At 37.3% G+C, this 26,183-nt stretch overlaps 1 protein-coding gene across 13 annotated transcripts in view; it reads left to right on the top strand.

The window, feature by feature from the left end:
- The window catches only part of PLEKHA1 (pleckstrin homology domain containing A1), a 57,754-nt gene extending 38,279 nt beyond the window's left edge, over positions 1-19,475 (top strand). For 5 of the 13 annotated variants that reach the window (XM_061187166.1, XM_061186787.1, XM_061186711.1 and 2 more), the window contains 7 exons: positions 1,864-1,989; positions 6,688-6,831; positions 8,381-8,449; positions 11,917-11,981; positions 12,591-12,654; positions 14,325-14,414; positions 17,033-19,475. In XM_061187166.1, the coding sequence (XP_061043149.1) occupies positions 1,864-1,989; positions 6,688-6,831; positions 8,381-8,449; positions 11,917-11,981; positions 12,591-12,654; positions 14,325-14,414; positions 17,033-17,347 (873 nt within the window). In that variant the 3' untranslated portion in view covers positions 17,348-19,475. Of the gene's footprint in view, positions 1-1,863; positions 1,990-6,687; positions 6,832-8,380; positions 8,450-11,916; positions 11,982-12,590; positions 12,655-14,324; positions 14,415-15,659; positions 15,731-16,956 lie in introns of all 13 variants that reach the window. The other 8 variants (XM_061187306.1, XM_061187021.1, XM_061186572.1 and 5 more) reach the window with 5 other exon arrangements.
- Positions 19,476-26,183: the final 6,708 nt, after the last annotated feature.

The raw sequence follows: 26,183 nt of genomic DNA, 5'->3' as shown, positions 1-26,183 counted from the left end.
ATTATAAAATGCAATTCTAAGTTAATTGTTGAACTGTAACATTGGAATTACACTATACTTTGCACTTTATTTTATTATAAGGACAAATCAGAAGCAGTAGGTTTAACAGCATAGGCAAGGATTTTTAATATACTGTCATTTCTAGAAGAAAAATGGAAAAACCAATGTTAATTTTAGTATATTTTTAGGGTGATATTAAAGGTATTTTTTAGGATATTCTCGTGTATGATTAAATCCTCAACTTCTTGAGAGGGAATAGCCACTTTTTATATGGGTCACCTTTTAACAGCACATTTCAGCTAATACATAAGTTGAATAGATAATTCTGTCTCTGGTTTCAAATTCTTTTACTGCTATTTTCTGTTCTTAAGGATAACTTGGCCACATTGTCAAAATAATTGAAATACATGATACTGTTCATTAGAAAACACTGGGACTTCCTTAGCAAATTGTTTCTGGGTGCAGTGAACTTTATAGCCCTTTCATTCTTAAGTATTTTTGCAAATCTCGTCAAGTAAAATTCTGTCCATTATCATATTGCCTTTAAAAAGCACTCCAAAATGAGCAACCTCTTAGAAAAAAACTCTTAGAAGAATTCAGGCTTTCCCCTCCAGAATTCATTTCTCTTCTCTGCCTTTCTCGTTTCCTTCTTTCTTTTGTTACTTTTTTTTTTTAAACTTAAAAAAATTTTTTAATTTTTATTTATTTATTTTTGGTTGCGTTGTGTCTTCATTGCTGCACATGGGCTTTCTCTAGTTGCAGTGAGTGGGGGCTACTCTTAGTTGTGGTGCGCGGGCTTCTCATTGTGGTGGCTTCTCTTGTTGCAGAGCACAGGCTCTAGGCGTACAGGCTCAGTAGTTGTGGCGCACGGGTTTAGTCGCTCTGCGGCACGTGGGATCTTCCCGGACAAGCGCTCGAACCCATGTCCCCTGCATTGGCAGGCGGATTCTTAACCCTGCGCCACGAGGGAAGCCCCCTTTCTTTTGTTTCTGCCCACGACTGGTATTGTAGTTTAAATATGGAGAGAGGGTGGAGGATTGGCCTAAGGCCTAGGGAGAGAGTCATTAGGGGAAGCATCTAAAGGGACAGGATCCCCTGTCCTCGGGATGTTGCAAAATCTTGGGCAGGAGTGGAGGAAAGGGAAAGGTAACAGCACAGAGATGTAATACAATGTCAAGTGCTCTGATAAACTAAGGATGTAGTATAGTGGTTAAGTGTGGAAGAGAGTTACACAAACTTAGCTAGAACGTGGCACAGCCAGGATCTAAACTTAATGTTCCTGGGACTTCCCTGGTGACACAGTGGATGACACTCTGTACTCCCAATGCAGGGGGCCTGGGTTCAATCCCTGGTCAGGGAATTAGAGTCCACGTGCATGCCGCAAATAAGAGTTCACATGCCACAACTAAGGAGCCTGTGTGCCGCAACTAAGGAGCCCACGTGCTGCAACTAAAGAGCCGGCAAGCCGCAACTAAGGAGCCCACCTGCTGCAACCAAAACCCAGAGCAACCAAATTAATTGATAAAAAAAAAAAATTATGTTCCCTAATGCCCCTGAGCCTGTTTTCTTACTGCTACAGTGGCGATGCTCCCCCTATGCATAGGGTTGACAGGAGGGTTAAATGGGAAAATATATGAAATAGTACCTGCCCAAGTAAGCACTCAGTAAATGACGGCTGTGTCATAAAGTAATACTGTAAAAGAAAAATTAGTATGAGAACTTAAAGGGGTATATACATATACTAAAAATAATTTTTATATATGCCAATTATATATAAATTGATGATCAGTTGGAAATTCTGTGATAAAAAGGGTCTCATATATAATGCTTGTTGCAAAATGATTCATTGACTTATTATTTTAGGTACCAAAGCAGTCAGACTCACAACCTCATTCTGATAACCCAAGTCGCCAAGGTGAATGTGGGAAGAAGCAAGTGTCTTACAGAACTGACATTGTTGGTGGTGTGCCCATCATTACCCCAACTCAGGTAATAAATTAATTCTTCTATCGTGTGATGGTTTAACTACTGCATATTGATTTTTGTATTGCTATCAAAAGTCAAACAGTACATCTTTACTGAATTAATGCAATAATTAATACAAAAATTTTATATTTATTTCTTATTTCAGAAGTATGTTTTTATTGTAAAATATCTAGAAAGCATAGATAAACAACATTCAACACTTTTCATGTTTTCTTCTGAGCCTTTCTTCTGTGTACTTTTGCCCCTAGAAATGGGGATACTTTTTGTAAACAGCTTTTTTCGCTTACATCTCAAACATTTTCCAAGTCATCAAAAATTATTTCATGTCATTTTTCATGACTGTGTAGTAGTTTTGCCATGAATTTACTATAAATTACAAACCCTCTGTTGTTGGACAGAGTTCTTTTTCCTTTGCCTTTCCTTTTTTCTTTTACAAACAATATAAGTGTTGTAGGAAGGGGGACCCCTTCCAGGGCCCAAGAGTAGGCTCTTGTCTAACACCCAGAAATGAATTCTCTGAGGAGACACACGTGCTGACAAAGCAAGAAACTTTATTGGGAGGGGGCGCCCAGGCGGAGAGCGGCAGGGTAAGGGAACCCAGGAGAACTGCTCTGCCATTGGGCTCACAGTCTCGGGTTTTATGGTGATGGGGTTAGTTTCAGGGTCGTCTCTGGCCAATCACTCTGACTCAGGGTTCTTCCTGGTGGCGCACGCATCGCTCAGCCAAGATGAATTCCAGTGAGAAGGATTCTGAGAGGTTGGTAGGGTATACGGACTGGCGTCTCCTCTCTCCTTTTGACATTTCCCGAATTCTTCTGGTTGGTGGTAGCTTGTTAGTTCTATGTTCCATACCAGGACCTCCTGTTGTAAGATAACTCATGCAAGTGGTTACTATCGTGCCTGGCCAAGGTGGGCGGTTTTGGTCAGTGGCTCCCCTAACATAAGTAGGAAAAACCCACTCTTCCTCCTGTGTTTCTCCTGTACTCTCACACTGCTGCACTCACAACACTTCTGACACAAGATGAGTGGGTTTTTTCCCCTACACAAGCAATGCTGTGACACCAGCTGGGTGTCCGACAGTTTAACTCAATTCTGACACTGCCTATCTGGATCCCACAGGTGAAGGGCTCAGTCCCCCAAGACTGCCCCTCCACCCCCTTCAGATGTCAGTCGTAAGTCCACATTGTTACCTGTGCTTCTGACTGATGGGCTATAAATTCGAGGTTCCTGTGGCCCCCTTGTTGGGTTCAATTAGTTTGCTAAAGCAGCTCACAGAACTTAGGAAAACAGTTTAATTACTGTATACCTGTTTATTGTAAAAGGATATGATAAAGGATACAGATGAACATCCAGATAGAAGAGGTGTGTAGGGCAAGGTATGTGGGAAGGGGTGTGGAGCTTCCATGCCTTCTTTGGTTGCACCACTCTCCCAGTACCTCCATGAATTCACTAACGCAGAAGCTTTCTGAATTCCATGTTGTAGGGATTTTTATGGAGGCGTCATCACGTAGGCATGATTGTTCATCCACTCTGTTTCCAGCCCCTCTCCCCTCTCTAGAGAGTAGGGAATGGGGCTGAAAATTCCAAGCCTTTAATCATGACTTGGTCTATCTGGTGACTATCCCCCATTCAGGAGTCCACCAAGAGTCACCTTATTAGAACAAAAGACATGCTGTCACCCAGGAAGTTCCAAGGGATTTATGAACTCTTTGTCAGGAAGCAGGGTCAAAGACCAAATATTAGAACAAAAGATGCTTCTAGTGCTCTTATCACTTAGGAAATTACAAGGGTTTTAGGAGCTCTGTGCCAGGAAGGGTGGGGCAGGTGGGGGCAACGAGATATTTTCCGTTATCTCGTAAATGCTTCGATGAACATGCTTGTAGCATAAACTTTAGAGCCATAGATAATATTTTTTAAAGGATAAACTCCTGGAGAGAAAATTGCCAAGTCAAAGTGTTTGTAAATATGTGTAATTTTTTAAACCTGTTTTTCTACAACCTGGCCTAGATGAACTAAACAGAGGACTGGAATTTTGAGTCAGTTCTATCCCCAAAGTACTGGTATGCTGAGTTAATTCTTACTCTTGGGTATTATGGAAAATATAAATTTATTTTAAAGTTTTTGATGAAATTAAAACTTGTATGCACTTAAATTTCTTGGGTTGCTATTAAGTGAATGAGTTTGTAATGCAAATTAAATTACTAGCAGTTGAGAAACTAAGAATTTTAAGGTAATTAATTGATATTGCCAATGTTAGGCATTTTCATTACCTGTGTGCCTTTTTGTACTTAGAAGACTTATTAGTTAATTAATTATTGAGTGCTTTGTTTATGCTAGGCGGAGGATATATGTATTAATGAGCAAAAATTCCCTGCCCTAATGGGAGGTTACATTTTTCACCAAAGTTGGATAAAAAATAAACTAGGAATTTGTGTGTGTGTGTGTGTATTTACTTTTTTAAAAAAGTAATGATTTTAACCTGTAAGACTTCTGGTTAAGAGAGCTAGACTAAGCTGCTTTCACCTGTATTATGTCTTCTGTTGATAGAAGAGCTAAGACAATTTGTTTTTAGTTGTATTAAGATATTGTAGTTGTTTGTATCTGTGGCTGTCTTAATTTTGTATAGAATTAAGATTTGTGTTTTAATTTTGGTATCGATTATTCAGTAGGTTCTAAGAGTATATGGCAGGTGCAATATTAAAAAGATCCCAAAGAATTATATTGCTTTATCATTTTACAATATAGTTTATTTAAAGTATTATTTACTCATTATAAAAGCATTCAGATAACATTAACAAAATGACATCTCATTTGCATGATTAATTTATTCAGTAACTATTGGTTTAGCAGGTTAAGTGCTAGGATTACAAAGTTAAGTACATAATTAGTGCTGTTGACCTGTCTAAATGTAGAACAGATTGAAAATTCCCTAAGATATGACTTGAGTACTTAGTTTTTCTCTCGAGATTTAGGAGTTCTTGAAAATACACCTTTGGTTGATTTGTAGAATAGATTATCACCTGTGTTGTTACGTTATAAATAAACAGGAAGCTAATGCTTTGGGGAACATGAAAACCTGAGTATAGTTAGTTTTTTAAAAGCACTGCACTTAACTGTTAAAAAAAAAAAATTAAAACTGCAAAACTTTTAGAAAATAGCAAAGGAGAAAATCTTGAGGATCTAGGACTAGGTGAAGAGTTTTTAGACTTGACATCAAAAGCACAATCTATATAAAAGGAAAAAATTGATAAATTGAACCTTATCAAAATTAAAAATGTTTTGTCTGTTGAGGATTAAAAGAAAAGCACCATGCTGGGAGAAAATATTTGCAAAACCGCATATACAACAAAGCACTTGTATCTAGAATGTATAAAGAACTATCAAAACTCAATAGTAAAAATACCAAACAGTCCAATTAGAAAATGGGCAAAATTCATGAACAGAGATTTCATCAAAAGATAAAAGATACACAGGTGGCAAATAAGTGCTAGGAAGGATGTTCACCATCATTAGCCAGTAAGGAAATGCAAATTAAGACCACAATGAGATATCACCATATACCTATCAGAATGACTCAACTAAAAATTAATGATAACACAAATGCTGACAAAGATGAGGAGAAACTGAATCACTCATACATAACTGGTGGGAATGTAAAATTGTACAGCCACTCTGAAAAGAATTTAGCAGTTTTTTATAAAAGTAAACTTGCAATCAGTATATTAACCTAGGATTTGCACTCCTAGACATTTATCCTAAAGAAATGAAGACTTATGTTCACCCGGAAACAGCATGAATGTTCACACAGAAACAGTGTGAATGTTCACAGCAGCTTTATTCCTAATAGCCCAAATGTGGTAACAACCCAAGTGCCATTTAAGTGGGTGAATTAGCCAGTGGTACGTCCAAACCATGAATACTACTCTCAATGAGAAGGGTCAAACGGTTGGTACAAGGACCAACCTGGATGAATCTCCAGAGTGAATGCAGAGTGAAAAAAGACCATCTCAAAAGCTCACGTACTGTATGATTCCATTTATATTAAACTCTCTAAATGTCAAAACAATAAAGATGGAGAACAAATTAGCAGCTGCCAAGGAACTGGGGCTAGAAGCTCTAAAGGGGTAGCCCAGGGGAGCCTATCGTGAACACTCTGTACATTGGCGCTGGTGGTGGTTACACAGATCTGGCAATAAAATTGCATAGAATGATATATACAGAGACAAATGAATACATGTAAAACGGGTGAGATATGAATAAGGTCTGCAAAACGTTTCAGTGTCAGTTTTGATAATGTGCTATAGTTATACAGTTTCCCTGTTGGGGGAAACCGGTTGAAGGGTACATAGGACCTCCTGTACATTGTTTTTTACAACTTCCTGTGAATCTTTATAATTATTTCAAAATTAAAAGTTATACCCCCCCATCCAGCACCCCCCCAGCAAAACAAAAACCAAAAAACACTGGTGGCAGGACTTTTGCAGAAAAAGAGAAATAGAAATCTGTGGTTTAATCAGTGGTATTGAAAGTTATGATTAAGTATCTCAAATTAATTAGAAAACTCTTTACTCCAAGATCCGTGTTTCTAACTGAACTAAGATAGATTTTAAGATTTTTCTACTAGAATGACACCGTGAACTACAAGTATGCTTTGAAGGTAAACAAGCAAAAAAAGAATATCTTTATTTTGCTTCATTTTAGAAAGAAGAAGTAAATGAAGGTGGTGAAAGTATTGACAGAAATAATTTGAAGCGGTCACAAAGCCATCTTCCTTACTTTACTCCTAAACCGTCTTCAGATAGTGCAGTTATCAAAGCTGGATATTGTGTAAAACAAGGAGCAGTGGTGAGTAGTTTAACAAAATATGTGAAGTAATGAAAAATGAGTATATATTAGCAAACTCTCAACATGGGTTAGGGTTAGGGTTAGGGTTTGTTTTGTGAAAGATCCACAGTGAAAGACCAGCTTACTGACCAGGAGTCATCGGATAGAATAGGGGTTATTCTGTGTTCAAAACTCAGTCCTGTTATTTTCTTGGTCTGTGGGTGGCTGGATAAGTTAATGCTTATTACCACTAACCTTCAATTTTAAATGAGCTTCCTAACAGCTTAAATTTATTCCAGAAAGTTTTTCTGTTGATTTTTTTACCCCCTTGGGAATGAGTCAGGGAAAGGGAGCTTTAGTAGGGAGATTGGCAGGAAAGGGGAGACCAGGGGAGCAGGGTGTGGAAGGATCACTTACTTGATACAGGGTTGGGCCGACCCCAGTTGAAAACACTGAGACCTTGGGCTACTTACTTAACCTCTCAGGCTCTCAGTTTCTTTTTATGGAAAATTATATTGTAAAACCTACCATCCAGAGGTTTTTTTTGAAAGATGTAAATAGAAAGTACTTAGCATAGCACCTGGTCCTTAGTAAGAGCTATTACGTCTTGGCCCAGATATTCTCACACAACCAGATCCATAATGATGAATTGTGGGAAGAGCAAGTAAATTTACCAGTATTTATGAATCCAGAATACCTTTCTAAAATGTGAACTAAATCTATAGACTTTCATGAGAAAATAAACTTCAAAGTTTAAAAATAAAATTTTAAAAATTTCTGTGAGTAAAGAAGTACTTAAATGTCTACTGGCAGTTCTGCTTGACCTCACATCACTCCTGGCAAGTCTAATTAGCTTAGGTCAGCCAGAGGAAGGTTCTTTCAGCTCTAATTGTTTGATCTTCTTTAGGCTAAGGGAAATGAAGGTAAGGGCTGAAGGTTTTTCATTCTAGCATGTCTACGGGTAAAATCAGAATTCTCATCAGGTCGAGTGTTAATTAGGGCTTTTAAAGAGACATTCCTTTCTTTTTGTTTTACTCTTAAATCCAAAATACTAACTAACCCTTAGAGATGTTGAAGTACTTTCACAAAAACTATACTTCACTGACAGAAAATATTTGTACAAAGCAGATTCACTTTATTAAATATGTGTTGCTTTCCTTCTTAGTATTATAAAGTACCTATAGAAGGATTCATACATTTTACAGATGAGAAGCTTGATGTGGTTTAATAACATTTCCTGTGCTTGCTGTTGAACTCTTGGTAGCATTTACTTTGTGGGGGATGGGGAAGTGCTTTTTTTTTTTTTAACTTTTAGAGCATGAAAAATATAAGACCATGTTATAAAATCATACAGTAAGAGCTGAAAGCCAGCCACCAGAGTTGAATTAGGAGTTCAAGGCCTGAGTAGCAAAAGAGATGAAATTTCCTGTATCTCCTCACTAAGGGAGGGAGTAAGGTTTTCCAGTGCTTGACATTTCTGATTGTGGGTTCATATCAGAATAATTAAGTTGTTATTAACATTTGACATTCTTAGAAACAGAAGTTTTATATCTGTGTTCGTCTCTGATAGATGAAAAACTGGAAGAGAAGATATTTTCAATTGGATGAAAACACAATAGGCTACTTCAAATCTGAACTGGTATGTCGCTGTGTCATAAACGTTGCTTTAAAAATGCTTCACAAGCGTTACGCTGTGGTGATTATGTAACTTCTTGTCCTGTTTTCTATTTTTAAAATAATTAAACTCTGGTGTTGAGAGGTGTATACAGTTCAGTTTATTTTGTTGTGATGCTTTTGGTTAATGGTATTTTTGCTAAATACATCTTAAATAAAAAGAGTGTATCTTCAAAGGCATTCTACCTTGAAAGAATTAAAAATATCAGAACCCCTCAGTCTACAGATTTCCTCTAAAGGGGCATTGGAGGAGGTGGTAGAAAGAATTAAGTCTCTGAAAGTCAACATTTGACCCTCTGTATTTCTGCCTTCTCTTCCCTGCCCTCTCTTGATATTTTCTTTTCCTATTTCAGATTGACTTTTAAGTTTCTTCATACAAGATATTTTTGTCCTATCTGAAGGTAGAATCAAAGACTGAAGGCCCGTCTTTCACTTGTTTGAGTAACATCCTTATTTAAAATACTCTTGTCATGTGACCTGAGTTCTGCAATAGATTGTTGGATAAATTGAGTGCGATTCTACCTCTTCTTTTTATGGGACATTTGAGGGGGGAACCATACATTTTATTTGAAGGACGGTACCAGAACAGCACTGTCCAGCTGAACTCTGCACTGACGGAAGTGTTCCATTATCTGCGTTGGCCACGTCTACTGGTGACATGCGGCTGTTGAGCACTGGAAATATGGCTAGTGTGACTGAGGAACCTGACCGTATTTAATTTTAAAATTAAAACCGGTTGTATTTAGTATTCGTTAATTTAAATTCAAATAGTTACACATAGCTAGTGGCTACTCTATTGGACAACAGAGCACTGGAGAATAGGAAGGGAATATTTTAAGATTCATCTCAGGTGTCTGTTCTTCTGGAAAGCTTTTGGACTCTGAATTCAGTGGCTTCTCTTTACATACATGGAACCTGATGCCCACTTCTGTCATAATACTTCCCACTGTGTTTTGTAATTGTTTGCATACTTGTCTTTACCAGTTAATTGCATGAGCTTCTTGAGAGCAAAGATTCTCTTTTGTACCCTTTTATGAACACAGCACCTGGTACTTAGAAAATAATAAGTGTTTTTGAATGAATAAAAAAATGACATAGCATAACAAGAATAGCCATTTTAGCATGGGACCCTTTCTTAGACTTCAAAACCTAAGAGCCTCAGTTGGAAGCAGTAGTTACTTGGTTCAAAAAGTACCAGCCGTGGTGTCTCAGAAGCTACCCTTGTGCTTGGTTGGCAGGTTGATTCGTTGCTTTCAGTTAATGCCAGTCCTCTTGGGAGGAGTCCTTCCTACACCAGCCATTCATTGAGCTCTCCATGGCCCTGGTGCACTGGGAACTGGGAATAAAGAGGGCGGTCAGTGATGTTCTGGCCTTCAGGAGTTCAGTTTTACCAGAGAAATTGACATGTCCCCTTGTCATCCACAGTAGTTATAATGAGACAAGAACTATTATAGAAATACTTACTGTAATTTGAAAACCTGCATGTGGATATTATGCTATAAAGTTTGAGATGAAAGAATACTTGAACTATCATAGGAGGTAGGGAAATTATGTGTATTCAGGAATATGTTAAGTATTTAGCAAACACAGATAAAGCTGAACACTTTAAATATAATTATTGACCTTCATCAGTTTCTAAGATGCACATCCCCTCCCCCCATTTTAACATTTCTGAAATCTTCAGGTCTCTTAGAGTTGCTGAAGGTGAGGGAGCCAGGCAGCAGCTGTGCTGTAGTTGTCATTGCCTGTGTGTGCACAGCACCTTTGGGTAAGATCAGAAGACACCAGCATCAAAACCTGCAGAAAAGAGTGCTGGCAGTTGGAAGAAACTCTCAGGGACACAGTGGGAGATTCTTAGGAAATGCTGTATTATCACCAGTGCTCTTTCTGGCCCAGAGAATAGTATGGAGTGAAAAACACTGACATTGATGGCTCCTAGTCAGAAAGTGAGCTGGGATCTGAATGTGAGGTTTTAAAAAACCGTAACCCATTTATTTTGCCTATATATTTTTATATATGCTCAAGGATAATATATGATAAAAGTTGATGTTTAAAGTATAAAAGGGCTCTTTTACAAAACCTTTTGATCATGGAAAAGTTTGAACATAAAGTTAATAGATAGAATAGTATTCTGAACCCCTATATAGCCATCACCCAGATCTCATAATTATCAACGCATGACTAGTTTTGTTTCTTCTGTACCACCACCTACTTCCCCCTTCCTGTTTTGAAGCAAATATTAGGCATATCATTTCACCTGTAAGTATTTTTGTATGTTTCTCTGAAAGATAAGAATTTAAAAGTTTCTTTCAGTAGGTATAAAAGATTTCAGCAGACAAGAAAAACTGGAGAAAATATTTAATAACATGTATCACAGATAAAACATTAATATCTGTAATATGTAAAGAACCTTAAAAATTGGGATCCTTCGTCACCCTGTTTTCCCTCTTTTCCTCCCATCAGTTCCAAACAATTCAGATGTAAATTTTTTAGGCGAGGCAAATCAGTGTAGGTGTCCATGGTAGTGGTGCAGGAGCAGGAGTATCTAGAGTAGCCCGGTGTGGGCAGTCAGAGCCCAAGCAGAGCGAAGAGGCCGTCCTAGAGGTTACCTTAAAATGAGTTATTTTCTAAAACTTAAAAAAAAGATTTTGGTTTTAAAAAAGTGTTCAGCCATGGTTTAATTATTTTCTTAGTACTGCATAAAATAATGGTATGTCTTAAACTCATGGTGTCGTTTTCAGTGAAATACAGTATATAGTATTTCATGAAATGTTTACTGTAAGTACTGTGCTAACTAGGAAGCTAGTTATATCTTATATGTGAATCTTATATCTAGTTTTGTAACCTTAGGTGAGGTACTTAATATGTCTAATCCTGTTTCCTCAGGTGAGTAATAGTGCATGTATTCTAGGGTCGTGGAAAGTGAGATAACACATTTAAAACATAGCAGATGTCCTGGCACTTAGTAAATGTTTAATAAATTGTGCTTGTTAAAATGATGTATTCATATAAAAGTGATATTCCTAAAATGACAAATTTAACTCAGAGAAGCTGGGTATTCACTACTCTGGTACCCTCTGTATGAAAATAACATTCCAAAATAGGAAGTACTCCACTTACTGGATATATAGGGGTTCATCGAGGAAAAGTCTGATGGTTAATGGTTTTTAATAAGCTACACTGTCATTTAGCACATTAAATAATGTGAACATGGGTTATATGCCAGTTTCCTTGTTTCAAATCACAGTGTGTATCAGGTTATAGTATTTGAGCTATTCTGATGCTGGATGGTTCAAGAAGGTAGACTTATGTCTTAGATGTGCTTCAGGAAAGAAGCATGATTTTCACATAGACCTCTAAATAAAACAACTAATGCTTAAAAGGATTTTAAGAATATATGTCATGTATCTGTTTATTTGCTTTTTTTGACAGGAAAAGGAACCTCTCCGTGTAATACCACTTAAAGAGGTTCATAAAGTCCAGGAATGTAAGCAAAGGTAAGCACCACCTCTGACTTGGTGCCTGGCACAACTTATTATTACACAATATATAGTTCCTTAGTTTAATTGATGTACTTACAGATGATATTTTTCTGTGTTATTGCTAGTGGGTTATGCTAAAACTTTCAAAACCTTCAGATTAAATAGAGTATTGAGATTTTTTTGTTTGAAAACTACAAATTAGGAAACAGTTCTTAAGCTTATTAATGGAAAGGACAAAATTTAATGTGAACAGCTATCATATTTGACAAATTGATGTATTATTAATTCTAGTATTTCAGGGTTGCTGCAGAATAGAGCTTTATAAGAATGTTAACTGTGCCATTGTTTCTTAGAGCAAACTGATTTCTTCACAGTTGAAAACTTTGAATTTTAAAGTTGTTTTATGAACCTTTCTAAAAATACATACAACTATATAAAATATGTAAAATTTAATGCAAAAATAAATTGGAAAACGATCACTTAGTATTTCTCAATTAAATCAGTATTTTATCTCTAATATTTATTTTCTCATTGACAAATATTTGGTACTGGGTAAAGAAGTGAAAGGAAAACTATCAAACAACTGCTATTTAAGTACAATTGGAAAATTTTTTTTGTTAACAGTGACATAATGATGAGAGACAACCTCTTTGAAATTGTAACATCGTCTCGAACTTTCTATGTGCAGGTAGGATACTTCTTTGGAGATTATAGATCTTCCTAACAAGAAATTAATAATTTTAGAGGTGAAATAAACATAAATAAATGTGTGTTGCTCATAAAAATAAGCAAAAAATATGACAAATATAATTGCCAATTTAATAAAAAATGTTATATATAAGATTATTGGCAGGTCATATGTTCAGCAAATAGGGATATTCTTTGCTGTAAGTCAAATGGAATTAAGTTTTATTTGGAGGAAGGGAAATGCTATTTAAGTTAGATGCTAAGTGTGTACTTTCAATTTGGATTATTTTTGCACATATTTTGGAATTTTAATTATATCACCTTTCGGTAATTTTATAAGAAGGGGGGCTCAAATATCCATAATAAAAGTACACAGTGTATCTTATCATTTCACTAATGGTAGATAGTATCCTATGTTTAAGTTTAAAATACACTTTTTACTTAACACGTTTACTTAGATTAGAAGTTTTTTAAAAGAACATTTGGTTTTGTTTTATAAAAGTTATTACATATGCTTATTGCAGAAACTTTAGAAAATACAGAAAAATATGAAGAAAAAAGTGTTTTATAAAACATATAGAATTCCACATTCAGGCAACCATTCTTTTTTTCTTTTTTTTCCCATTATTAGAGCATATCTTTTTATAACAAATGGGATTATATGATATCAATATAGTGTTATATCCTATTTGTTTACTATATTATAGTCATTTTTTTCTACATCAAAAATTCTCTGAAAACCTTTTAGAACTATGCTCTCTTATATGAATGTTTCACAATTAAACTGTTTCTCTACTGTACTGTTACTGATCACTCATTTACATAGTTTTTGTACATTTACTGTGATTTAATCTGGTAGTGAACATTTTGTGCATAAATTTGCCTGAATTTCTTACTTCTTTACAATACTAGATCGAGTATAACTATCAGAGCATGAACTTTTTTAAACCTCTTTATTTTGCCAAATTGACGTCTAGACTGGTGCTCCTGTTTGTCGTGAATGAAAGAAAGTATACTCCATCTTTGCCTACTTCGAGTTTTTCCTTTTAAAAACTCTTTGTTAATATCATTGGTTCAAAAATATTACTTGTATCTTTAAAATTTTTAAACTACTAGATAGTAGAATCCAGAAGCAAAGGGCAGTACCTCTCCACCCCTCTGAGGGCCTTGTTTAATTGGATTAAAGTCATAGTAAGGTTTTTAATTCACATTGGAAGTCATGGTCCTATCAAGGAAGATGATGCTTTGGAATATGACGATTTAGGGTACTGTTAGAAATTATTTTTAGAAAAATAACGTATAAAATGATGTCACAGTGGTTTTTTAACTGCACAATTACATAAATATTCATCTTGAAAATTCAGACAATATAGCAGTAGAAATGAGAAGGTCTTTCTTTAACTTCTTCCTCTTCTTGTTTTCTCTCCAGAATTATTCATATTGACACTTTTTGATGTGTCTCATCTTAAAACATTACATGCCCAACTTACATCTCTGTAAGTTACCCAGCAAAACCTGGTTTAAAAAAGTGATTTCTAAAAGTTTTTGGAAACCATTGCCTTAGAATGATTTTGTTGTTGACACTGTTAATTACCAAAATGAATACATTGGATTTATAGACATAGGAGCTGATTTTGAGGAAAAATTGAATGAATCCTTCCTTCCCCTTAGGCTGATAGCCCTGAAGAGATGCACAGTTGGATTAAAGCAGTCTCTGGTGCCATTGTAGCACAGCGGGGACCTGGCAGATCAGCATCTTCTGTATGTTTCCTGTTCTCTGGGGTGATACTCCCTTGGGTCCCCTGATCATGTCAAGTTATTTTTCTTCCTCTCCCCCTAATCCTTTCAGTTTCTTTCTGTTTTGAGATTTATCTGCATGTTGACTTTCATACCAATTGGACTTGCAAAAAAATAATGCATTTCTAATTATTTAATGCTTCCTGTAGTGTTATGTATACATAACTTTCTGTGCATTGTATTGTCTTAAATGCACAAGCAGGGCAACTAAAGAATGAACATTTCCTTGTTTTGTTTTAGGAGTTCTTACTTGTCAGTAGGTCCAGATTTGGTATAGTTTTACCAATTCTTAGTATGGTATTTGGCCTAATCATGTAAGGCACCTGTAGTTGTAGCATTACACAGTTTTGTGAAGGTCTCAATTTCCTTTTTACTTCCTATAATTTCAGTTTAGGTTTTTGCCTTAATAGTGCTGTAATACAGTTGAGCAGCTTGAACCTTAAATATAATCTAGTGTTCTCAGTCAGTATATTCCATTTCGTTCTCATTTTTTACTAGGTTAATTTAAAAGGCTGCTTTTTACTATCTTAATTATCTTTTTGGTAGTATAATAATAAAATTAAAACAGCCAAACATTCTCAGATAGTAAGGAAAATGTCTTTACTTTTTAATTTATCATGTACAAGTTCATCATAGGAATAAGATTTAGCTTTGGAATACTTCGGTCACTGATCTCTGATCTGAAAATACAAATTCTACTAAGGAATGAGAAACTTTGAAGCGTCTTGAAATGCAGCACATTGGTCTGCAGAAGGTAGTCTGATGTGGAGCACGGTAGCCTTGATTATCTAGACTCACTGATGCTGGATAGTCTGCACTTCCAGTATTTTCCTGCATTGCTAGTATTGCGGTAATACTGTCTTTTAATCGTTTCTTGTTAGAAATGACTCTAGGTCAGTAAATACAAATCCATTTTTCTCACTTTTAAAGTTATTCTTGTATCCTGTTTGGAATGTCTCAGAAATTATTTTCATAGGTGTTAATTTTGTAACTGCCTGTGTTTTATGTGACCTTTTCAGCAGTCAAGTATGAGACTCTCTGCAAAAACAATGTCTGTTGGGAAGAGGAAAAGTTGGAGAAGGGCGTTTGTGTTTTGTGCTTTGTGGTGGGGGCAGATTGGACTCTCTAAGCTGTAACTATCAGCGGAACTTTCTCTTCCCCCCCTCCAGTACAGGTTAACTCTAATCTTAGCTTTGCACTGTGTTCCAGATGCGGCAGGCCAGAAGGCTGTCGAATCCTTGTATACAGAGGTATACGTCCAGAACTGGGGAATGCAGCACGTATGTGGGCTCTCACGCAAACGTGCCTTCTTACTAGAGGGCCCGGACTTACTCACTACTTAACAACTGATTCTGGAAAGTTGAGTTAACCAAACTGCCTTCTGCAGTTATCATAACTGACTGTGTCAACACTAACGCAAACTATTTCACTACAGTCGTCAGGTTGGATACGGATATTAAAAAATAAATAAATAATGGAAAAAAAGACAACTTTACTAATTTAAAAAGTCATATCTACTAAAGCTTAATTTACTGAATTGCCACAAGAGTTTCAATTTCTGTATTTCGTGTATTTTGAAATTTTTTATACTACACCACTTAAAATGCACCTTTGTGCTAACAGTTTGCTCAGACTCACGGGTGCACATGCATTGGATAAACTCTACATTAGTATAGTGTGCATGGTATATTAAATCTCAGGTGAAATTTAGCCATCTAATGGGAATCTAGAGTGTTTTAGTGGTTTGTAGCACTTTGTTTTCAGAGCCACTAATGTCACAAATGAACACAATATATTAGGAACTATATGGCAATGCATTTGGAATGGTCATATTTCAGGCTATCTTCAGATTTGATATAGTTAGAAGCGTATTGAAATTAATGTTCACAACTGAAATTATTTCACCACGGTTTTAATAAATGCTTAAATATGTACCCTTCCCTGCCTTTAAAATCTTAAGCCATATGAACGTATGCCATATGCAAAAATAAATAAATGCAATTAAATAAGAAGTGGAAAGACTATGATATTATTGGTTGCAGTGAAATTCAGGGAACCAAAAACTTAAGTTCGTGAGGCTGCCAGACAAAATAATAAGTTTGAAAAATGTTGAGTTCTGCTTATTAAAGAGATAATGGCCTTTTATTTTTATGTTCTGCATTTTCATTTTTTAATCTTTCTAAAATGTGTGGGATAATTCCTAGTGTTTATTGAGAATAAACTCTTAAATAAAATGGTAAAGCTGGTAGGCCCCCTGTTAAACACAGTTCAGTTGCAGTTGGCACACTGCATTCCCGTTTAGGCTGACTGAGTCTTCAAAGTGTCAAGAGCTACCAAGTTTGGCTTTGGTGGCAGAACTGGTTTCTTAGTGGGAATGGTTGTTGGCTGTCATCGCTCTAAACTCACTCCTAAAAATGCATCGCTTTGGGAAGGAACTTGCACCTGTATGCTGCATGGCTCATGCTTCTGCTCTGTGTGTGTGTGTTTTGTTCTGTTTGTTTTTCAGAGAATAAAGTCTCACACTGAGTTACTAGCCTTGCCGTTAATGATTGCCCGTGTCTGACCAGCACCCCTCTTTGCAGGAGCATTCCCGCTGTCCTTCCGAACCCAAACACGCTCTCCTCTCTGCCAGTGCCACAGCAGCCACCCCGCGATCCACAGCCTCTCGCAGCGACTCTCTGGTCTCAAGCTTTACCATGGAGAAGCGAGGATTTTACGAATCTCTTGCCAAGGGCAAGCCAGGGAACTTCAAGGTCCAGACTGTCTCTCCAAGAGAACCAGCTACCAAAGTGACTGAACAAGCTCTGCTAAAACCTCAAAGTAAAAATGGCCCTCAGGAACAAGATTGTGACCCCGTGGACTTGGATGACGCAAGCCTTCCAGTCAGTGATGTGTGAGATGGAAGCACGTGGAGCCTGACCCGCCTCATCCGCCCTCAGTGTCCTTTCAAGAGGCTTCTCGCCAAAGATGATAAAGGGGAAAGGGGCTTTAATGCATATAGTATACTGCCTCATCGATGTTCTCTTTATAAGCTGGTAAGCCAAGAAGCTAGGGCGTGGCCAAACGAAATGCAATTTCTTTAAAAAAAAAAAAAGAAAAAGAAAAAAGCCCTAAGTATCTCAGTGTCAGCTGTCTGAAGCTTTGTTCTCATTGGGATGATAAAAGTGTGTGTGTGATATTTTTTCCAAGTGAATTTGACAATTTAAATGTTTCACAATTTAAAACATGAAAAATGCTTATTAATTATTTTGGTTGTTTTAAAAATGCTACTGTGACTTCCAGTTAAATGTTCAATCTCTACACATTCTTACCAGTTAATATTATTGAATGAAATATTGCCAGACAAAAATATCTAAACTCATGACGTCTGTGGTGCTGTAAAATTTATAGTACAGTGTGGACAGTTTTGAAATGATAGCCATTTTTGATGCTCTGGACCTTAAGGTGAGCGGTGAGTTTTGCATAGAGGATATTATTGGACTGTTAGTGAGGGTCGTGTGTTGTCCTGGGGTGGAGAAAAGGGGAGAATTAGAACTCAAACAACCTATCTCGGACATTTATTTGTAAAAACTTAATCAAGACGTGCAGCAGTCATTGCTTTATTCAGTGAAAATTATTAGATATGAAATTTCTTGGAGATCTGATTTTCTTGTCAGAGTTTTGTAAAATAGTTCTTATTTCTATATTTGGATCAGTGAAAGACCTCAAGTTTATGTGTAAAGACATACTGCCCTTAGTCATGCGATTGTAACCTCTGTGTTTTGTCACTAATAACCTGTATTCAAGTGCCTGTGTTTTTTCGTCTTGTTTAGGAATATTTTGAGATTAATGTGCTCAGAACTCCTACATGATTGGTTTTAAACAATTAGGATAAAATTAATTTTCAGTAGCATAGGTTAATGTGCTAAATAACATACCATTTTGTGTTAGAGATACCAGAATGTTGTTCTACTGTCTGTGCAATATATGTTTTAAAACACATATTTGACTTTACATTTAATCATGGGGATATCATAAATATAAGCACCTCTCTAAAATATCGTTAGTTTCAGGTGTTGAGTAATAGACCAGTTGGACCAAGTACTGTTTTTACGGTTCAGTCTTAAACATTTGCTTTAAGAAAATAGTCTTGAATTTCACATGCTGCTATTTTTATGATATTTTGCCGTATTACAGTACTGTTTTGTTTTGAATTCATAAATGTCAACTGTTTCTCCTTTTCATTTTCTAAGATGACTTCTTGTTTGAGAAAGAGAGGGTAGGGTGGATTTCTTATTACAGTGGTGGGGTCCAGAGGTTACTATCTATTATACTAGAATTATCATAGCATCACTTTAAAAATCCGAATGCATCAAGAATGCACCACTCAACATTTTTATTCATAAGCTAATATTTTTAGAAGTTATATTTAGGTTTTTCCTTTTTTGCAGCTACATTTGAGAATGATAGAATGAAAAGGTTTTAAGTAGTTATCACTTTCTCTGCAGATATATCCATTACAGCAGCTCTTTTAGAAAGCTCTTTTTTCATGAACACATCTAAGAAGTCTTGTGTAGACGGTTGGCTATTTCAGGAGCCTAATGCTGTTTTCTTTGGTACAGCTTCTACATTGCATGTTCATTTTAATATTTTGGTATTGGTAATTTGATATATTCCATAGTGGCAAAATATTAGCTCTATTTTCGGACTTTTTATAGAACTACCCTTGTATAGAATAGCATAGGGAAATGGTCTTGTGATTGTCAGAGTCTCCTAATATTTATCTCAATACTTTTATAATTCTATGAAAATTATTTAATTATTTTAAAACTTATACTTTTCCTGTAAATATGTCCCATCTGAATTGTCAGAGAATTACTTTGAATACCTTAATATTTGCTGCATTTTTTTCTGTATATATAACATGTCTTCTTTCAGAATGAGAATATATGTGTGCTTCCCATTGTTTACTTTTATGTCTGATATCTTTATACATCAAACTGGTTGAACACTGTAATGACTTGAGAATAAACTGCTCAAAATTAATTCTAACTTATTTCTCATTTGGTCTGGTTCAGTTCTTGTGTGAACAAGTAAATAGAACAAGTACAAAATGTGTTTGGTTAATTGACTTGAATTTAAGGACAGACATTATTTGGTAGACTTGGAAGGGTGTAACTTGATATGAAATTGCACAAGGAAACATGAGTCTTTTGGGGAAAAAGAGCTTATTTTGCTTAATTAGAAAACATGTTCTCAAAAGCAAAATCAATTATGCTGGCTTCAAAGCATTGTTTGAATCATCCAGGCTGCTTTTGCGGTGTTTGGTTATTGGTTAGATCGGTGTGACGCGAATAAGGATGAGTGCAGAGGACATACTGATCCCCAGGTGAGCTGTAGACCTGCACTCATAAAAATGCCCTGTTAAGTATTACAGGCTGCTTCTTGCAAACCCACTATTAGTAACAAATAGTTCACACTTGCTGTGTATCCAGCATCTAGTAATAATGCAACTGGATAAAGGATATCTGTCTTGGTAATTTTTATTAACTGGTGCAACTTAATTTTCTTTCCCTGAAAAGTATTTTAAATGTTTTTATTTTTTTTAAAAAATGTGGAAGTTCTGAACTTTGTTGCTTTCACCAAAAAAAAAAAAAAAGATCCCTTTCTCAGCCATTTTTTTGCTTCTAGTTAAAATAGTGCTGTGTCTTTATCAGAAGTTCTAACAGTTGGTGAGGCAGGAAATGTTTGTATAAAAATGGAATGACATACCAGCTTAGTACCAGACTTGGTAAGAATCTTCCTTGTCATGGGAGGTTTGACAGTCCACATATGACGCAGCGAAAAATACGCTTAGATGGGTTCGTATTTTCCATTTGCAAACTTCCCTGTTAAGCAGATCCAGAATTGGTTATTTGTATATCTTGTTTATTTTTTAATGACTTAACGAAAATTGTATTTTTGTCAGACCTCACATAAGACATGTATTGAAAATATTGCTGAATTGGAGTTAACATTTACAATTTTGACTGACAAAATCCTAGCGTTTTATTTTTATGACATAATGTGAATAGTGCCTTACTATGTTATATTCATGAAGTAATAGCGCCACCTTCTGGTTACATCATTGTTAAATTTGAAATCTCACTTTATTTCACTCACAGAAAATTAGAGAAGATATGTAATTGCCTAGGATAGTTTGGAAATTAATATAAAACTTAAGTCAACATTTGTGAATGACTTCTTTAATAAACCTTTTATTTGGAGATAACTGTAGATTCCCATGTAATTGTAAGAAATAGTACAGGGCTCTTGTATACCCCTTACTCAGTTTTACCCAATGATAACATTGAAAAACTATAGTAAAATAATATAACCAGGATATTGATACTGATATGGTCAGGAAACAACAATTCCATCATCACAAGGATCTCTCATTGTGGCCCTTTTATAATCACATTTACCTCCCACTTTACAGGTTTGGAAATAAAAGTCACTTGTCTAAAATCACACTAGGTTTACAATCCAATCTTTTTTATTCCAAGGCCTGGGCTCTTAACCATTATGGTACTGCTGCCTCAGTAGAAGTCTTGAAAATCATTCTTTGTTTATATTGTACTATCTCCAAATTATTAAATGAGTTGAATTTCCATTCAATCTAGTTTCAATATTTTTCAGAACCATAATATTTTAAATGATAGATTCTTTATACATGCATTTAAATTTAACATTTGAGAATCGATAGTAGATAAATATCCTGATCACAACCTCCCTGAGAGATTTTTAGCCCTGACATTTGACATGTAAATTAATAAGGTTATCAGAATAAGGATTTTAAAACAGCTTTATTTTAGGATGCCAGATTCTGGAATTGGAAGGAGTTGCAGAAACTGGTTACAGCCACTGGGTATAGGGTAAGAGTGAGGTGTTTTTCCATGTGAAGAAACTTTTGACCTTCTGATGAGGTCTTGGGTCAAACGGGTGTCTTCAGTGTACAATATGCCGTGCACAGGAAACCTAAGAAAAAGATGACACCCACAAGGAGTTTGCTAAAAGAAATATAAAGTGTAATATGTGATCAAATCAGTCATGGAAAACTACACATCCAGAGACTGAGATGGTAATGGTGGAGTGGGTAATAAGAGAAGCATAGTGATGGAGGGGATTTGGAAAGGTCCCAGATGAGAAAAAGGGCCTTATAAGTAAAAACTATGTGACATGACAATACATTTGGAAATGATGATTTGGAATTTGAAGTATCCAAATTCGTGCATAAAATTTAAATTGTTCTCTTGAAGGTTCATTGCCTCTTTCTCCCTTCGAAATGACAGTACTTTTACCTGTCATACTGGTTTTCTTCAGCATTGGTCGGCGTTGGGGCAGGAGAGAATGAGTGGGTGGGAAATGCGGGGAACTTTCCATGATTTAGGAACTTAACCACATCAAAACTCACTTTTGCCTGGCTTTGGTACCTTCACGATGTGGACTTAATCTCTTCCCTGTGGAACCTTATTATTTCCAAATAGAGACCATTGGTCCCAGTGACATCTTTTCCTTTGTGACTTTCATACGCATCATGCTCCTTGTCATGGTTCATGTTATCACTCGTGTTATCCTTTCTTCTCACTCTCCTTTTGCCTGTCTGTATTTCCAAAGTGGAAGATTTCCTAATGGATTAGAAATGGCTAGTGAAGGGAAGTGATGCTTTAAGGATAACGGCAAGTTTTTTGGCCTGGTCAACTGGAAGAACAGAGAGCCCTTGAGCTGAGGTGGCAAAGGTTGCAGGTAGAGCAGGTTTGAGGGCAAAGGTTGCGATTGCAGTATTGAGTGTGATGGTTTGTGATGCCTATTAGATACCAAGGAGAAAGGTCAGGAAGGCAGTTGGATATACAAATTTGGAATTGAGAGAAATCTTTATTGGAGATAAAAATTGGGGAGCCTTCAACATACTAGGTGCTATTCAAAGCTATGAGGCTGGATTAGAGAGATGAAGAAAGGAGAAAAGAGGACCAAGGAATGGACAGGGTGCTCCCACATTAAGAGCTCAGAAGAGGAACTGGCAGTGGAAAATGAGAAGTAGTGACTACAAGTCAATTGGAAGCCAAGGGCAGAAAATGAGTCAAGGAGGAGGGGCTCAGATGTGTCAAATGATGCTCACAGGTCCAGTAAGAGGCCGACTGAGAAATGACTGTTGGGTTTGGCAGTGTGGAGGCCATTGGAAATCTTAATAGGAGCAGTTTTGGTGGAGTGGACCAAACAGAACTATTGTGACTTTTGCTGTAACAGGAGCAGAGAAATGGGATGGTTGCTGGTAGCCAAAGCGGAGTCAAGATTTTTTTGTTTTTTTAAGATAGAAGAAATAGTGGCCTTTCGTTGATGGGATGACCCAATAGCAAAAGGAGGATTGATGATGTAGGAGGTGGGGAGACTTGTTGGAACCAAGTCCTGGAGGAGATGAGATGGAATCTAGCGCACCAATAGAGGGCTTGGCTTTATTCAATGTGGCGGTGTTCTTCTGTGGTGGGAGGACAGAGTAAGTAGGTGCATGTGGAAGGAAGGAGTCTCTGAAAGTCTGCTTGCCTCAGTCTCAGCAACTTAGGAAACAATCCTCAACGGTGAGATGGGGAAGACGGTATTAGAGGTTTGAGGAGAGAGTAGAAGGTGTGAATTGTCTCGGACTGTGGAAAAGGAACGGACTACGGAAATAGAGGACATCCTGGCAACACTGAGAGCCCACTTGAGCTCTGTGGTCATGAATTACCGTCTTAAATAACAGGCAATTGCAGTCATTTTTGTCATGCTCCTGACTTTAGTGGAAAGGCCTCTAGTGGTTCCCATTGAAGGGCATGGTGCTGGCTTTTGGGCTGAGGTGGGAATATTTTATCAGGTTAAAGAAGTATTCAACTATTCATATTTTATTGAGTTTTTTTTAAATGAAGAAGGGTAGTTGAATTTTATCAAATATCTTCAATATCTATGGAAATAATCTTGTTTCCCTCCTTAGATCAATTAATTCGGTGAATAACATTAATCCATTTCCTAATATCTATCATTACATTTCAGGAATAAGTACCATTTGGTCAGGATGCATTATTTTAAAATGTACTGCTTGATTCTGTTTGCTATAACTTTATTTGGGTTTTTTTGCATAAATACAAGTGACACTGGTTTGTATTTTTCTTCTGTGTGGATCTAGTCTTTGTAGACTTTGTGGTGTTATACCTAGCTTCGTGGAAAGAACTTGGAAGATTTTCTTCTTTTAAGCTGTATTGGAACAGCTGAAAAAGACTTGGAATTATTCCTCTAAAGAGTTGGTGAACTTTCCCTGTGAAACCTGTTGGACCTGTTTTGCGGGGCTACATTTGACAGCTTCCTCATGTCCTCTATGAAAATTGATGTGCTTAGGTTTTCTATCTTTTCTGGAATCAGTTTTTTTTTTTTAATTTTTAAAAATTATTTACTTATTTACGTATGTATATATTTATTTATTCATTTATTTATTTTTGACTGCATTGGGTCTTCGTTGCTGCTCACGGGCTTTCTCTCTAGTTGCAGCGAGTGGGGGCTACTCTTCGTTGCGGTGCGTGGGCTTCTTCATTGCGGTGGCTTCTCGTTGCAGAGCACGGGCTCTAGGTGCATGGGCTTCAGTAGTTGTGGCGTGTGGGCTCAGTAGTTGTGGTGCATGGCCTTAGTTACTCCGCGGCATGCGGGATCTTCCCGGACCAGGGCTTGAACCTGTGTCCCGTGCATTGGCAGGAGGATTCTTAACCACTGTGCCACTAGGGAAGTCCCTGGAATCAGTTTTAATAAATTATATTCCTAGAAAAGTATACATTCTAAGTTTTCAAATGTATTTGCACGGAGCTGAGAAAAACACAGTGTGAGAACTCACTTTGTCTTCAACTCGAACTAACATGAACACTTTGTTTATATGGCAAGTTGTGATATCATCTGATTTTTACTTGGCACCAAGGTGATTACAAACGCAAACATGGGCACCAGAATAAAGTGGTGCTACTCAGGTATAAGGAGGCCATCTAAATCAAATGTATGGGTCGTCTAAAAATTAAAATTCAAGTGTGACATATGTAATTTCTCATAAAGAATCAGTGATCCCAGGAGAACAAGTCTGGGTTTCCCATTTGAGAAACAGTCTCCTTATGGAAAGTGTTTAAACTTCTTAGCTTCAGGCGCTTACATTTCCACCTTCTCACACAGTGCTTCTTGTATATCCTACACGCCAGTTGACGGAACCATTCTTTGTTTCCTGATTTTCCTACCTCCCTATCATTATTCGCACTGGTCCTTCTGCCAGGATGCCACTTTCCTGATCCATTGTGCTGTTTAATCCCACTCATCCTTCCATTTCCGCTAAGATGCAACTTCCTCCTTGAGATGTTGGACTTGCTTTCTCAGCTTCCCCACAGCACAAGCCACGATGGCCCCAAAATACCTGATTCCCTCTCCCTTCCTGTGCCAACATTCAACTCAGTTAATTGGAACTGGAATGCATTTTAAGATTTTGTGCTTGAACTCTGGGCTGACTGTATAGCTTTTTCTCTCACCGCTGCAGTCTTTTCAAAAAGCCAATGACTTCAAAATTTGGAAGAGATTAGAAAATGGAAACAGCCTCAGTCTAGCGGTTTGTTGATTAGATTGGCCCAAAAGAGAAGAACATAAGACAGAAAACAAAATTTAAACAGATCCTGGTAGTGTTGGCGGCTCTGTGAAAGTACTGCGAGAATGCATGGTTTCAGCAGTCACTCACAGCTGTTGGAGGTCCAGGGTCCCTTTCACGCTCATCACATTCAATTTTACATTGAAGTTTGGAGCACCCATAACCGCCCCATTGCTCTTCTGAGCCTGCAGTGGGAGAAAGTAAATTCTAATTCCCGAAAGCAGTGGCTCTCAAAGTGTGATCCGCAGACCAACAGCGTCACCGTCATCCGAGAACCTGTTAGACGTGCAAGTTATCGGCCCCTCCCCAGTGCTAGTGAATCAGAGCCTCTGGGGATGGGACCAGCAATCTGTTTTAACGCCTCGTAAGTGATTCCGGTGCCCATAAAGTCTGAGACCTGCTGCCCTAAAGCATCCATTGCGTGTCGTGAATTCTCTCCTAGGCATCTCCTTAGGAGAGCTGAGAAGATGGTCACCCATATCAACATCTGTGTTCTGGGGTTCAGTTGAGGAACCCCACTGAGAAAGGCTGCCTGCGTCCACCTGCTTTGAGAGATTACACTCAGATGAGAATAAAAAGTTTTCTGTATTTGATATCTTCTATAGAGACAGAATTTTATCAGGAATCTAGGAAAGGTGCTTATACCATTTAACGCTGAGCCTCCTGGCAATGGAAGACGCAGATGTTGAGTTCTGTAAGTCTGTTGTTTGATGCACAGAAGCATGTCACCTTTACTCAGCCAGAGAACCCTTTTTTTTTTTTAATTAATTAATTAATTTATTTATTTATTTATTTTTGGCTGTGTTGGGTCTTTGTTTCTGTGCGAGGGCTTCCTCCAGTTGTGGCGAGCGGGGGTCACTCTTCATCGCGGTGCGTGGGCCTCTCACTGTCGCGGCCTCTCCCATTGCAGAGCACAGGCTCCAGACGCGCAGGCTCAGCAGTTGTGGCTCACGGGCCCATTTGCTCCGCGGCATGTGGGATCTTCCCGGACCAGGGCCCGAACCCGCGTCCCCTGCATTGGCAGGCAGACTCCCAACCACTGCGCCACCAGGGAAGCCCCCAGAGAACCTTTTTGG

The sequence above is a fragment of the Eubalaena glacialis genome, chromosome 1 (genome assembly GCF_028564815.1).
Source record: "Eubalaena glacialis isolate mEubGla1 chromosome 1, mEubGla1.1.hap2.+ XY, whole genome shotgun sequence".
Lineage (NCBI taxonomy): Eukaryota > Metazoa > Chordata > Mammalia > Artiodactyla > Balaenidae > Eubalaena > Eubalaena glacialis.
The sequence above is the reverse complement of the archived record's forward strand: the minus strand, read 5'-3'. Positions and strand labels throughout refer to the sequence as shown.